At 47.7% G+C, this 15109-nt stretch overlaps 2 protein-coding genes across 3 annotated transcripts; both read right to left on the reverse strand.

Annotated features, from left to right (window-relative positions):
• Window positions 1–110: 110 nt before the first annotated feature.
• Window positions 111–1480, reverse strand: rln1 (relaxin 1). Its single transcript, XM_062478111.1, has 2 exons — window positions 1107–1480; window positions 111–513 (listed from the first exon to the last, which is right to left on the reverse strand). Exons 1-2 carry the CDS (start codon window positions 1297–1299, stop codon window positions 137–139), a joined length of 570 nt encoding a protein of 189 aa, XP_062334095.1. The 5' UTR covers window positions 1300–1480; the 3' UTR covers window positions 111–136.
• A 541-nt stretch (window positions 1481–2021) lies between these two features.
• plgrkt (plasminogen receptor, C-terminal lysine transmembrane protein) lies at window positions 2022–9299 on the reverse strand. 2 transcript variants are annotated; one of them, XR_009932216.1, is made up of 6 exons: window positions 9155–9299; window positions 8652–8748; window positions 4102–4232; window positions 3060–3169; window positions 2318–2873; window positions 2022–2266 (listed from the first exon to the last, which is right to left on the reverse strand). XR_009932216.1 is itself a non-coding variant. In XM_062478635.1 (5 exons), the coding sequence occupies exons 2-5, from the start codon at window positions 8730–8732 to the stop codon at window positions 2746–2748; spliced, it is 450 nt and encodes a 149-aa protein (XP_062334619.1). In that variant the 5' UTR covers window positions 8733–8748; window positions 9155–9299; the 3' UTR covers window positions 2022–2745. The 2 variants fall into 2 exon arrangements, 1 of the variants encoding a protein (XP_062334619.1); XM_062478635.1 differs by having other exon boundaries at window positions 2022–2873.
• Between the last annotated feature and the right edge of the window lie 5810 nt (window positions 9300–15109).

Below are 15109 nucleotides of genomic sequence, written 5' to 3' on the forward strand. Positions count from 1 at the left end.
CTCCTCGTATCCCCCCGAACCCCACCTCACTTCTCCTCCTCGTATCCCCCCAAACCCCACCTCACTTCTCCTCCTCGTATCCCCCCGAACCCCACCTCACTTCTCCTCCTCGTATCCCCCCAAACCCCACCCAGTCTCAGCACAACCGGCCAATGTCATTCTTGGTGCAGCCCTGGTTGCAACACATGCCCGCCACACCCAGGGAAAAGTTCCTCTTTCGCCTGTCGGGGCGTGGCCAAGAAAGGGTGGGGCTCCTCCCCTGCTCGCCGGCCCCGCCCCCCATCATGGCTGCCACCTGGGGCAGATCAATGCGGTCCGTGTCCGCCGGGGACTGACGGGGCTCTGCTGCCGCCCCCAGCATGACCAGGAGATCTGCCAGGGAGGGGGAGGAGGAGGGGGGGAGCTGGAGAGGAGAGCGTTCTGCTTGGGGAGCCCCCATCTCCATGCCACGCTCCCAGGACAGTCGGTCGCCTCCCTCTGTGATGTCACTGTAGGAGCTGATATGGAAGGGGTCTAAGGGAGGGGGAGGAAGGAAGATACAGGTCAGAGTCACCTCTTTGATAAGTCAATCAATCAAGTAATTAAAGTGTGAGAGGGTCATAGGTGCAAACATCCATCTAAGAGTCAATCAAGATATTGCATTTTTAATAAAGGGTTTTGACACAAAACCAATTTGATCAAGGCAAGCACATGTGAAATATTGTGGAAAAGAGAAGGAAAAAATATATTTTTTAAGTGGCAGCATTTTTTTCATTCAGTTACTCCAGTGATTTGTCATTAAACACAAAACTGTGCACTCACTCTGCGGACCGTGATCTCAGAATGAGGTTAGCACAGGAGCAGTCCGTGGTCAAAGACATGCTATTACTAGGCCAACAACGTTTCTGCCGATTTTTTCTTCTACTCCTATTATGGTATAAGAATTTTATATTGCATTTTAAATACTCCCAGTATGTATTCTTTAACAGGTGGGCCTATTGACATATTTTGAAGATTAACATATTTTCATCTTTTGAAAGGCTACTGTTAAAATACCTAAACATGAGCTATATGTCCTATTTATGTGCATAAATATAGTAAATAAAGCAATAAAAAAAACTACTCACCAAAGCCTTCCTCTAAGGAACGTTTCCAACGGGACCCGCCGCACGTGAAGATAACGGCTCTAATAAACTCTCTACCGCACAGTTTCACCCCGTAGTCTCTCGGTAAAACGACTTTGCTTGCGCCTTGAGCGCCTACACACGTCAACATACTACATACACACACAAGAATAACGGACGTGAGTCTGAGGAGCATTCTAAGAAACTTGGTTGATAAGCTTTGAAGGAACGTTGAAACTACAACTCGCCCAAAGTGCGGTGCTGTTTGCGCTTGGACTTGATCTGTCCTGAGATGCTGTTGGCTGATGTTCCTTCTTGGTACTTGGAAGAATTCCGCCTCCTCAGCCTCTTCTCAAACGCCGATTGTTTTTAAGGTATGTTTGGTTTGCCACAGCATCATCTTATATAGTCCACACCTCACCAAACTGTGAGTCATGATACTCCATCTCTCCATACCCCCCCCTCCCCTTCCCCCCAATTACACACACACACACACTCTTCCTCTGCCAGTTCGATGGATGATAATGACGTACGTGGAGTTATTTCTTCCGTTTGGCGGAATAACAGAGAAAGGTCAGTTTGCAGTGTTAAGACATTGTAGCTTGGAGCACATCGCCAGTTCCACCTGAGACCTATCTAATATCCATGTGCTTTACCTCCTAAGCTCACGCAGCTTAGGAGGTACTTCTACAGAAAGCAGTAAGGAAGAAAACATCTGATCAAATAAACACTGGGGCCCAGACACCTGTGTGAAGCACATTTAAATTCACCAAAGTTAAATCGGAGATTTAACTCTGTGGTTCGAAGCTCATCTATGGTTGACTTTGTCACGGAGAGAAGAAGGTAGCTTTGGCATTTATGGTATTGAATTCTAAACAAGGCTTTGCATTGGTGTCGGGTGGAATTAAACACAAGCAACCCTCTGAAATTGACTTTATTATTCGTTTAAAAAGGCTTGTACATATCATACAATGACCTCACATCATGGAAGATTCAGACAGTATGGAAATAGATCTTTTCCTGCCTACATAAAGAGCTATATCGATAATTTAGGCTTTTCTATTTTGAAGGAAAATTATAGGTCTACATGATAGAATAAAAAAATAGTGTTGTTTCTTTTTAAAGAACATGGGTGCTAATCACATTCCCAATTACATATTTTCCTAAATGATTCAACAAAAAATGCATATTGTAGGCTAATGTATGAAGCATACTTTTCACTGTTAATGCACATACTGTCACCAAAGTGGTGACACATTTTGGCTGTCACAATCATGGCCAGTAAGACACCTCCATTTTGCAGTATAATATTTACATGTATATAATAAGTATCTCTGCACCCATATACATGTAGTACCATTGTAAAGAATAGAACTAGGACAATACAAATAACTTAATTCTAATTCTGTACTGGACAAATGATTCAGTGACATGATTCAAATTTAGCATGACTTGTATGCAGATCCTGTAAATGTGAACTGTCACTCCTGCAGCTCATCTCATACATTCTTTATGTGCTCGGTACTGGGACCGTCTGTCAATGAAGGTGTGAACCAATCAATTGTCCTATCCTCGAGGAAGGAAGTGCTGGGGTCTGTGCTGATTGGATGGCTGGCTCCACAGACCCCACGTCAGGTGTGCGTTACTTCTCCAGGAGTGACGTCAGGTGACTGCGAGCACGGCGAGCCTTCTCTATGCTCTCATAGGTTGGAGTCCCGTGGGGCATGGGCAGACGATCGTGTTCAGAAGCCATGATGCTCTCTGCCTCACCTGGAGACACACACGCACACATTAAAACAAATATACACACAAACACATCTGCTATTCATGATATTCCTCCTTTATCAATATCGGTCGATTCCGACAGAAGAGTTGGATACAGTACACCAAACCCTGCTATGAAACAACATTGTACTGGAGGTGGTTGGTGAAGGGGGGTAATAGTCACTGTCTTACCCCTCATCCGGTACCCTAACGTTCCGTAGGCCATGTCCATTTGATAGGCTAGCACAAAGCTGAGAGGGACCAGGGGAGCAAGGAAGGCCGGCCTCTTCTGCTTTATTGCACTGAGAGGAGGGTGCAGGTGCAGGCACACACACACACACACACACACACACACAAGAAGTAAGTACAGTCGTGGGCAAAAGTGTTGGCAGTGACACATTGTGTTTTGTAAAGTTTGCTGGTTCAGTATTTGTAGATCATTTTTTCACATGTTTCTATGGCATCCTGGAAAACAATAACATGCATTTCAAGTTTTAAAGGCTTTCATTGGCAAAAACATTCAATATATGCAGAGTCCCCCCTTTGTAGCAATCAATCTGCTCTTATAATCCAATCAGAATGATAGCGGGATTTCACCTGACTAGAACTTGTTGAAACTTGTGAAGGATTTAGTGTAATTATGTTAGCTGGCAATTTTATGCTAGGGCCCACAAACTGTGAAATGTGGGTTTTTGTGATCAAGTTCATTTTTTGGGGCCAATGAAGGAGCAAACCTTGCCAATACAAAATGTTTCACTGCCAATAGTTTTGGCTACAAATGTACACTGGTACCAACACCTACCAAGGCTTGTGTCTCTCAGTAGCAACACCTGAGCGTGCACAAGCACACCGTTGTTGGTGGGAATAAACCAGGGGTATTGTTGTAAAGGCCACTGACCTTCCCTCGTGGTTCGTTATCTGTGAGGGTTTGTATCTGTGAACGCCTCACAGCGCCGCTGATGTTAAGACATGCAGCAGTTACCTCACACAGGGGGGACAACGCTCAATGGCTGAGTCTCCTCACCTGGCGAGGAATGACCTCACATGAATGTGCCTGAGACGTGAACCTGTGCTGTGGTGAGGTCACACAACTGCCTGCTTCTCTGACAGGTGGGGGGGGGGGGGAGAAAGAGAGTGGGGAAAAAAGGAGGGAAAGATACGGTAGAGAGAGGAAGAGCGAGAGAGCTCGAGATGAAGAGGCAGAGAAAAGAGAGGGTGCGTGTGTGCAACCCACCCTAAGGTCAGCCCCAGTGTGGCTAGACTGAAGAAGGCTCCGTAGTACTTGAGGAACTCTCTGGACCAGGCAATCTGCATGGCCACCATCCTCTCCCTCATCTGGTCCTGCATCAGGATCTGACGTTCCATCTGAAACCAAAACATCACAACCCCCGACACTGAAACTGCATCGAAATGACCTAGAACACAGAACCAATGGAAAAAAGTGCTAGTAGAAAAAATAATTAAACAGAACGAAACAGAACCTGAGTACCAACAAGCTAAGTCTCCAGAGTTCCAGAACAATGGTCTCCAGAGACTCTGGATCTGCCGGTGTGGCGAGCGCACAGACAATGCTAACAAAGATCGAGAGGAGAGGGGAAGGATCGAGACATCTATTACACACTGACGCCCCCCCGACACACACACACCCTGGGGAGACACACTCCGCTAACACCCGACGCCTGTGACGCTGTGTGATGCCTGTGTGCGTGTGGTGGGACACGTGCGTGTGCGTGCGTGGTTGTTTTTGTAGCATGGAGTGTGTGTGTAAGGAAGAGTCAGGGGTGGACGTAGTAGGTGGGGTGACGGTAAGAGGATGTAGTAAGGCTCAGGTGAATTATCTCATTAACGATTCCATCAAGGACAAAAAGACTTATTTGCAGACAGACTGACGTCCAAGCCACACTTCTAAAGGACTAAAGACCACAGACCCTTCGTATCTGAAGGTGACTTGCGGTAAGTCAACTTGACTCTTTGTCTGCACCATTTCCTGTTGACCTCGAGTACGCTTGCCACTTCCTGCTTCCCAGCTTCCTCTTTCTTTGTGACGGCCATTGCAGGACATAGAAGATGGTTGACTTTTCAAACGAGAGCTTTTTGTTTCTGAAAGTCAGATGTCAAAGATGGTATATAAAAAAAAAAAAAGAAGCTACGTGCATATCAAGGGTAGAGGCTGACTTCACTGTACGAACCATACAAAAGACTAAAACGCCATTTAGTTTCTCATGATGAGAGACTAATTATAGGCTGTCACTGCCATTATTTCAATAGCTCTTTTCTCTCATGTAGCATGGCGTCATAAGCCGATGGCATCATATGAAGGCCTATGAGACACCATTTGAACAATGTCTAAATTACAATGTACATCAGCCACCGATCATTTCAGTAATCAAGCTACCTATTAAAATAAAAATCACACTTCTGAGAGTGCACAACAATACCTTGGAAAAACACACTTCCTGCGTTGATGCGACCAACTGTGCAGTTTAGCAAGACTGATTGGCCAACGAGTCTAATGGTTCCAATCAATAGAAGAGCTAGTGAGCTCCAAGCGGCCTAATCAGTATGTGAGTGTGTTGAGGTGTCTGTGTCACTGGCAGATAAAGGAGAGGTGCTTGATGTAAGTCCCCTTGACATTCTGGCACCTCAACAAGCACTGGATGATGACAAAATTAGGGGAGAAAATGTCACCATATACATTTTATTTTTTCCTAGTCCTTGTTTCGCTTCCTAATCAAGAATCTTTTGTTCATAGAGCCCAGGGAAGCTGAGTGGAGTCAATGCATGTAAGTGAATAAGACCCAAGCATGGAGGTAAGGTGTGGAGAGAGAGCTGGAGCGAGGGGAGGAGGGGGGCTGGAGAAGAGGGAGGAGGGCAGAGATTGGGCAGGGAGACAGGGGAGGAGGGCAGAGATTGGGCAGGGAGACAGGGGAGGAGGGCAGAGATTGGGCAGGGAGACAGGGGAGGAGGGCAGAGATTGGGCAGGGAGACAGGAGATGAGGGTTTTACGTCTCTGTTCAGCAACCAGCAGAGAGAAGTGGACCTGGATCAACGCCCCCATGGTCAAGGGTGCTGAGGACACATGAACCATTTATCTCAGACACCACAGGCAGGTTTCCAAAGCCTCCCTGGCCTCCGTATTGGTCGAGAGGCAGGAAGTTAGGATGTGGGGGTGAGGATGGGCCGCGTCCAATCAGGTCACAGGAAGAGGGGGGGATATCATCTTTTCTTCTGATAACCATCAGACAGGAAGGAGTTCTCATCTGCAGTATTTTAACCAGGGGCTGGCTGTGTGACGCAGAGCTAAGCCATTGATACCCCTCCCTACTCTATCACCCCTAGTGCCACCCCAACCCAAGAGATGGCCCCGCCCCCTCTGGGAGGCAGACATTTCCGGAAGGAAGTAGGGAGTGAAGGATGATGTGCAGTTTAGATAAGGGGTAATGTGTTTTCTAAAGAGCCAGAACATCCGGAGAGACAAGTTGTCTTTTCATTAGGTGACACATAAAGAGAAAGGCAACTTGGATGTTTATATCTGACTTTCCATTTAGAAGAACTGGGGAGGTCAACGCTACAATCTCCAGTATATTGGCACTTTTATACCAGTGTTTGTGTGTGTGAGGCAATGAAAACACTAGATGCAGGGGGCAGACTGAGGAAGACATTTATCTCTTTTTTTCTTCTTTCTCTCTCCCATTTTACTCTCCCTCCCCCTTCCCTAATCTCACTCTTTCTCTTTTCGACCCCAGCACCATCCAAAGTCAAGTTTCACAGAGCAATATTTGGGAGTTCAAGTTTGCTTTGTAATCGTGTCGTGGTGACATGAACGAGGACTGGGGGACGTAAGGGCGATGGGGAGAGGATGGGGGGAGCAGGTGGGGGAAGGGAGGTATGGTTGGAGGGCAGGTAGAGTGGAGAGAGGGCTGGAGAGTCGTAGCGAGGTGTCGAGGTGGAAGCAGCATACACTGACATTTCCTAAAGGCCAGAAGAGGAGTTGGCCAGGTCACAGGCTGGCAAACCAGACGGAAAACTGACAGTGACACGGCAGGCTGCCCAGCCGACAGACAGACGGGCAGATAGACAGACAGCAAGGTGGCCAGGAAAGCAGGCAGGCGAGCAAACAGACAGCCTGTGCAGTCAGCACGCCAGTCACCTCTGCCCCATGTCTGCTTTGCTCCTAACCCATCCAACTCCTGAAACAAAACGTGTCAGATCCCTCTGGCATGACTGTTGTGATACCTGTAACCACATTACATTATACTAATATAGCCTTTTCCTCAATGAGGTGAAAGTCAGTCAAGGTCATATGGGAAGACAAGCCCAGGGGGTCTGTCATGTTAGCGTCACACCAGAACCTACTCAACCCTATCATCAAGTTGCCGTCCTCGTCCTACGTTTTCAAATTGAACCCATCAAAAATGTCCGAACCTCCAATTACCCGGAGACACATTCACACAAGACGTGTCCGTCTCCGACGCGGCCGCGGAGCCCGGCGAGATCCCGACCACAATGTGCGGCGACGAGCGTGTCATTAGCCGTGATTGGCACGGCATGAAAAGAGTGTCCGCAGAGTCGTGCGATCGCCTTGACATCTTAATGCAGGACGCACGGAGACGAGGCGCACGTGTCACACGGCCGGGGTCGCTTCACCTCACACACACACACACGACGAGAGGCCGTTCAACACGGCCGTGGTCGCTTCACCTCACACACACACGACGAGAGGCCGTTCAACGAAGGCCGGGAGATGGGCAGCTGCGCTGGACGGCAGCATCGATCTGTCCTCATACAGCCTTGGTCATACACAAAGTCATCATTGATCATGTGAAAGGAGCCCATTCTTCCAATAGATCAAGATGATCCTTATCAACACGAAATAAGACTGCAATTAAGGCTGTGTCAACATTTAAACTCAACGTACATACAAGCAGACCTACATATGAAGTGAGCTCAATGGAAAGACATCCAAATCAATATGATTCAGATTAACTGAATCCACCCCCAATATTAAACATAATTCAGATAAATCCCCAGGTGCACAAATCTGCCCGTGAGTCATCGCAGTGACCTTATCCAGGAACACATAACTCCAACTCAGTCACTGCTGCTCACACTACGGAAGCAAGGGAGCATGGTCATTGGTCATCATTTGGTACAGTTACAGTGGAGGAAGGCAAACCCATATGTTCTGGAGTGGTTAATAAGTGTGGCATGCCTGTGGCCATCTCTCTCTGCTCTCTGGTAACTACATCAGCAGGCTGGGGAGAGCTGCATATCGCAGGTGACGATTCCCTCGCGGGTTAAGAATGAATCAAACTCTAATTGGCCACAAAAAAGGAAGGGAATGTAAAAAAGAAATGCTTTTTCTCTCCTGGTATAGGTACATTGAAGAAAAAAGTGGATTTTCTATTTCACACCGAGAGGTGAATGGAAGCTGATCAGGCTTCTACATTCTACAGGAACATCAATAAAGAAAACAATTTATACAACATTTAAACACCATATTTCCCATACTCTATTTTTACCCAGAAAAATACATGATGACTTGTGACTTATACTCATGTAACGTTTATGTTTAAGTTAATGGATAACCCCCCCCCCTAATTGTATGTCTACGCCAAGACAAACATTTGTTTTATAGATGTGTAAACTACTTGAACTTGGGCCGCCAGCCTTGTGCCCAGTGTTGGGTGTGCAGGGGCCCACAGCCTGGTATAGTAGTTTAGTTTTATCAGTAGCATACAGACATGAATTAAGAACTCTTAGTCAAACCCCAGTCTGTCTCACCTGAAGTCTGGCATTGTGCAGCATGAACTCCTGTTGCTTCTGAAAGTTCTGGTCCATGGATTTAGACAGCAGGAACCCCATGATGGTGTTATCTCAGCTGACGGTCGGAAGAAAGACAGAGAAAGAGAGATCATTTTTTTAATGTTACGCATAATGGATTAACATACACTTAATGAGGCTGCACTAATTTAACTAGCTAGCGTTAGCTAGCAAGCGACTATTTTGGTTTGTTTTCATAGCCAGCCAGTCAACCTAGCCTGCCGGCGCATACATGGTTGGACAACTTTAATAGTATTCTAGTAAATGGGTAGCTGGCTACGCCACTTGACAGCTTGATACTTTCAGCGAACTTCCAGTTACGAGTTAAGATAGTAGCAAAGCTAGCTATTTCTAGCAACCTGCCGTACTTATGAGATATGAAAGGACAGTGGTAGCAAGCTAATCAACATCCAGTTAGATTCTGTATAGGACTTTATAGTCTACAACGTGTTTCCACTACATACCCCTTGACTTTTGCAGGTGTACTTAATATTGCTAAAAATTAGTTATGTGTTTTCATTGAAGTTCCAAGGGCATGGTCACTGCACTTTCCAAACTGACAGCGCTGGACGGCGGGCTCCACCCACACAACCTAAGCGTGGCTTCTCATTGGTCTAATTCTGCCAACGGGAAAACCGGCGCGTTGGAGTTGCTAAAAAATCATTGAGTAATGAAAAAATGATCAATTATCAGCACAAAACAGGAAAATACGGCCTTAGCCAAAGCCCGTATACAATAGTGTATTTTGTTTTAACCGTGTTAAGTCTAGCTTTGTATTCCGTTTGAACTACGTAGCCTATCAATACATTTGTAGAGTGACTCCTCTTAGTGTTCAGTCTCAGTAGTACACGGAAGATAGACCCACGTTAAGGCTACAGAGGCCAAACGTTAAATACACGTTTTTGTAAAGAAGTTATAAAAACGTTTACCTTTTTTAACAACGGTAAATACCTTGTACACTCCGCGTATTTAACAATTCCGATTAGAAATATGCGACTCAGAACTGTGTCCGTTTTTTTTCAAGACAAGTTCAACCACAGGTTAGCTGTTTCATGGGATGCGGGACATCCAACCTGCTGAGTGCCAGTTGCCAATGGTCATTGTAGGCTATGTAGAGTGTCAGCTGAGGTCACAGAAACTGTAAAAAAATATTCTCACCCATCCAATGATCTCCCTGCATTGGAGTCTTGCCTGGCCTTAGGGTGAATTCGGGTAATCTGGGACATTGGGTAATGTGGGACACCTAACTCCAGGGCGTTTTCTTCCCTGCTATGACACTGTCTAGTTCACAGAACTTTCTAGGTTTAGCATGGATGCAGGGTCGGCTCCAAGGGGGAGACAAAAATAATTTTGTTAAAGTATAAATAAGTGTGTCATAATTCTGTTTGAGTTGTATATAAATTAAATATCAAGATGGCTACACTTTCCTGAAGAATATGTAGGTCTGCTCTTATTTTTTAGGTCCCTATATGTTTATTGTATGCACCTTCCTGCCAAAGCAAATTCCTTGTCTGTGCAAACTTTCATGGCGAATAAATCCCATTCTGATTCTGATTTGGACTCATACATGCTTTGTAAGTGTGTGCCCCCTTGCACCATGGAAATACCCCAACAAAATGACCCAACAGGTTCAACTAGCGTTTGGGTAGAAAAAATAACCCAGCATTTCTTAGTGTGTGAAAAACAATGCCCACCCATTTAATTCGTTCTGGAGCCGAGTCTGCATGGATGTTATGTGACTGAAATCACAAAACGCGATTGGTGTGGTGTCACAGAAAGGGTGACATTAGTTATATCAGGAAGCTTCGATGAGAAAATGCATGCAAAACATTTCCCAGATTACCCGAATTCACCCTATCTCGAAGCATCTCATTTTCTTTCTTGTATCAGTATAATAGGCTATAGCCTAACAGTATCGGATAGCTCAAGCCAAGCCATCATCATTGGCTTTGATTTCTCCAAATGCTGGTAAATAGTTGATGACCACTCCTTCTTAACGGCTGATTCCTGTAACTGAAGTAATTCTCACCTTCCCCATATAAACACAATGGGGCTTCGTCTCACAATGCTGTGTCATAAACATGACAAGAAAAGCTACAGGGCACAAGCTATAGAGAAAAAAAAAAAAAAACTAGTCCATCGATACATTGTTCTTCGTGTGCGCTTTCTGTCAGAACAAAGTTTAAACACGATGTCTTAATGTTACAATAACGATTTAACAGTCCATATTTGATTTGGCAACAACTTCAGGTAGCCTAACCATAAAACTAATACCAACAACATAGTTATAAACAGAAGTCATGAAGAGAATTTCCAGTCATCGTAAAAATCCAGTCAAGTACATGTTATTTTTAGCCATTTAAAAACAACCAATGCTGACCAAAGTGCTGTACAAAATTGTCAACCAATCAAATAGGACACGCCACAATAAAATAGAATAAATAATGACATGAATCAAACAGTACAGTTGGACCACGTGACCCTATACTGACTTGAACGCCATAGGATAACAATATTGTAGCGTCGGCTAGCAATTAAGAATGGAGAAGGAATATTGCTCTTGACTCTTTATTAACATACTCGACCCTTCACATTGGACTCTTCGTATAGCCCTCAAACTAGCCAACATTCACCATCAGAGTTAGCACTCAACCTATCCAAAACACAGATTAACACCTTATACACATCAAAACAGAATGAACACAACAATAGAACTGTAAACAATGCTTATGTAACCACGCTAAAACCTTATAATTCTTAGCGTTTCTGCCTGCCGCAGTGCATTCTGGGTGCCAAGAGCATGGTCGCTACATGGCCCCCTCTAGCGTGTTGCTTGTCCACAGCAACTAAACGCTAACTCAAAAAAAAGTCAGTAAAGCGACGTGGAAGCTGTGCCCTCCGTCTTGGTGCCTGTGGAGTGACAGTCTGTTGCCCACCCCCAACAGTTGCCAAGTCAGGTAGGATGGGCAGGGTGTTAGGTGGTGGTGAAGCTGCGTCGGGTGAGCAGGGCTGGTCCCCAACAGTATGTCGTTCAGCCAGGGGGCGGTAAGGTGCCAACCGATCCCGATGCAACACCACTATCCGCTTCCTGATGTTCAGTTTCACCCGATACACTACATCTGAAATCTGCTCCAACACTTCACAGGGCCCCACCCACTGGCTCGTGAGCTTAGGAGAGACACCCTTCTTTCGTATTGGCTGGTAGACCCAGACCTTCTCTCCAGGTGAGAACGCGCGGCCTCGACAGCGGGTATCATACCCCCGCTTCTGCCGTACTCCCGCGTCGGCCTGGTGCTGTCGAGTGTAGTCGTGCGCCACGGCCAGGCGCTGTTGCAGGTCCCGCAGATATTCGTACCCAGGTATGGTGGGCAGTTCAGTGTTGGGGGGCGTTCCAAAAACCAGGTCTACCAGCGTCCGCAGCTCTCTCCCAAACATCAATGCAGCTGGTGTGCACCCAGTGCTTTCTTGTACTGCTGATCGGTATGCCCACAGGACCATCGGCAGGTGGCGGTCCCAGTCGCGTTGGTGTTGGGAGGTGACGATAGCTAGTTGTGCCACCAGCGTTCTATTAAAGCGTTCGACGAGCCCATCGCTCTGTGGGTGGAGGGGTGTTGTCCTGGTCTTTTTCACCCCCATCCGCTGACACACCTCTCCGAACACCTGTGCCTCAAAATTTCGCCCCTGATCGCTGTGAAGCTCTTGTGGAGCCCCAAACCGGCAGAACATCTCACACACCAGCTTCTCCGCTGTTGTAATGGCACTCTGGTCGGGGACTGCATATGCCTCAGGCCACTTGGTAAAGTAGTCCATTGCCACCAGGACGTACCGGTTTCCGGCATCAGTGGTAGGGAAAGGTCCAAGGAAGTCCACCCCAATCCGTTCCATGGGTGCCCCTACTTGGTACTGCTGCAGGGGAGCATGTGACCGCCCGGAAGGGCCTTTCCTGGCAGTGCAAGCATCACAACAATGCACAAACAGTTCAGTGTCCTGCCTGCACCCCGCCCAGTAGAACCGTTGCCGCAGGCGGTTCAGGCTCTTTGCCACTCCAAAGTGGCCTGCTCCCACGGAACCATGGACGGCTCTCAGCACCCGCTGACGCCAGTTCTTGGGCACCAATAGCTGCCATGTGCTGCCCCCGAGACCCGGGGCCCGCCAAATCCGGTAGAGCAGCCCGTTTCGCCTGGCCAGGGAAGCCCACTGTGAGTAGTAAGCCTTGGCCTCAACAGATGCGGCGGAGACATCTTGCCAAGGAGGGCGCACTCCAGTGTCAACCCAGCGTCCCACTGCAGCTAAGATGGGGTCGTCTGCTTGCGCTGCCTGCCACTCCGGGTCACTCACTGCTGACAGACACCCTTCTACTGTCTCATCCGTTCGAGTCATGGCCACCCGGGGAGCTTGGCGATCCCGTTCTTCTTGGCGCTGACAATGACGGCAGTCTGCTTCTTCACAGGGGCGGCGGGAGAGGGCGTCCGCATTGCTGTGCAGCCGTCCCGCCCGATGCTGCATCTCCATGTCGTAGCTCTGCAGTGCCTCGATCCACCTAGCTAACTGTCCTTCCGGTTCCTTGAAGTTGAGCAGCCAGGTCAGAGAGGCATGATCAGTTCGCAGCAGAAAGGACTGACCGTAGAGGTAGGGTCGAAAGTGATGAAGTGCCGAGACCACCGCCAGAAGTTCTCTCCGGGTAACACAGTAGTTACGTTCGGGGCGGCTCAAAGCCCGACTGTAGTAAGCCACGGCTCTCTCTCCGCCATCTCCCTCCTGGGAAAGCACTGCCCCAATCCCCACATCACTTGCGTCGGTATCGACGATGAATCGACGTTTGGGATCTGGCAGCGCTAAGACAGGGGCATCCGTCAAGGCGGCGCGAAGTTGAGTGAATGCCAGCGCACAATCATCGTCCCAGATGAATTCCCGCCCCTTGTCGGTGAGGCGGTGGAGGGGACTGGCGATGGATGCGAACCCTTGGACAAAGCGTCGATAGTACGAGGCGAGCCCCAGGAAGCTGCGTACCTCTCCGACGTTTCGAGGTACTGGCCAGTTTCTCACTGTTTCCACCTTTGCCGGGTCGGTGGCCACACCCTCCTCCTTGACCACGTGGCCCAAAAACTTGACCTCTCGCCGCAATAGGTCACACTTCTTTGGGCTGAGGCGCAGTCCGGATCCCCGGATCTCTTTGAAGACCCGGTGGAGGTTCTCCAAGGCCTTCCCAAAGTCAGTGGCGTGGACCAGCAAGTCGTCGAGGTAGACCACACACTGGCTCCGGGGAACATCTGTCAGGACCCGCTCCATTAACCTCTCGAAGGTGGCAGGGGCATTGCAGAGGCCAAACGGCATAACCCGGAACTGCCAGAGCCCTTGGCCAATGGTGAATGCCGTCTTGGGCTTGTCCTCAGGTGCCAACTCTATCTGCCAATACGAAAGAAGGGTGTCTCCTAAGCTCACGAGCCAGTGGGTGGGGCCCTGTGAAGTGTTGGAGCAGATTTCAGATGTAGTGTATCGGGTGAAACTGAACATCAGGAAGCGGATAGTGGTGTTGCATCGGGATCGGTTGGCACCTTACCGCCCCCTGGCTGAACGACATACTGTTGGGGACCAGCCCTGCTCACCCGACGCAGCTTCACCACCACCTAACACCCTGCCCATCCTACCTGACTTGGCAACTGTTGGGGGTGGGCAACAGACTGTCACTCCACAGGCACCAAGACGGAGGGCACAGCTTCCACGTCGCTTTACTGACTTTGTTTTGAGTTAGCGTTTAGTTGCTGTGGACAAGCAACACGCTAGAGGGGGCCATGTAGCGACCATGCTCTTGGCACCCAGAATGCACTGCGGCAGGCAGAAACGCTAAGAATTATAAGGTTTTAGCGTGGTTACATAAGCATTGTTTACAGTTCTATTGCTGTGTTCATTCTGTTTTCATGGTGATCCCACTTCTGACACCAGTGTAGCGTCGGCTAGCAATTAAGAATGGAGAAGGAATATTGCTCTTGACTCTTTATTAACATACTCGGCCCTTCACATTGGACTCTTCGTATAGCCCTCAAACTAGCCAACATTCACCATCAGAGTTAGCACTCAACCTATCCAAAACACAGATTAACACCTTATACACATCAAAACAGAATGAACACAACAATAGAACTGTAAACAATGCTTATGTAACCACGCTAAAACCTTATAATTCTTAGCGTTTCTGCCTGCCGCAGTGCATTCTGGGTGCCAAGAGCATGGTCGCTACAATATGTTTAAGACGAGACTTGTGGTGGGAGATGAGCGTCAAACAGTCATTGAAACTATCGACACCTTGACTTGAGTATTTCTTTTTATGACCTAATATTTTTTCATTTTCAGCCCAGTCAGGCGGCAGATAACTCTAATTAATCATAATAGAATCAAACGTTTGGGGATCCCAATGAATA

This window comes from Osmerus eperlanus, chromosome 14 (genome assembly GCF_963692335.1).
Source record: "Osmerus eperlanus chromosome 14, fOsmEpe2.1, whole genome shotgun sequence".
NCBI classification, from domain to species: Eukaryota; Metazoa; Chordata; class Actinopteri; order Osmeriformes; family Osmeridae; genus Osmerus; species Osmerus eperlanus.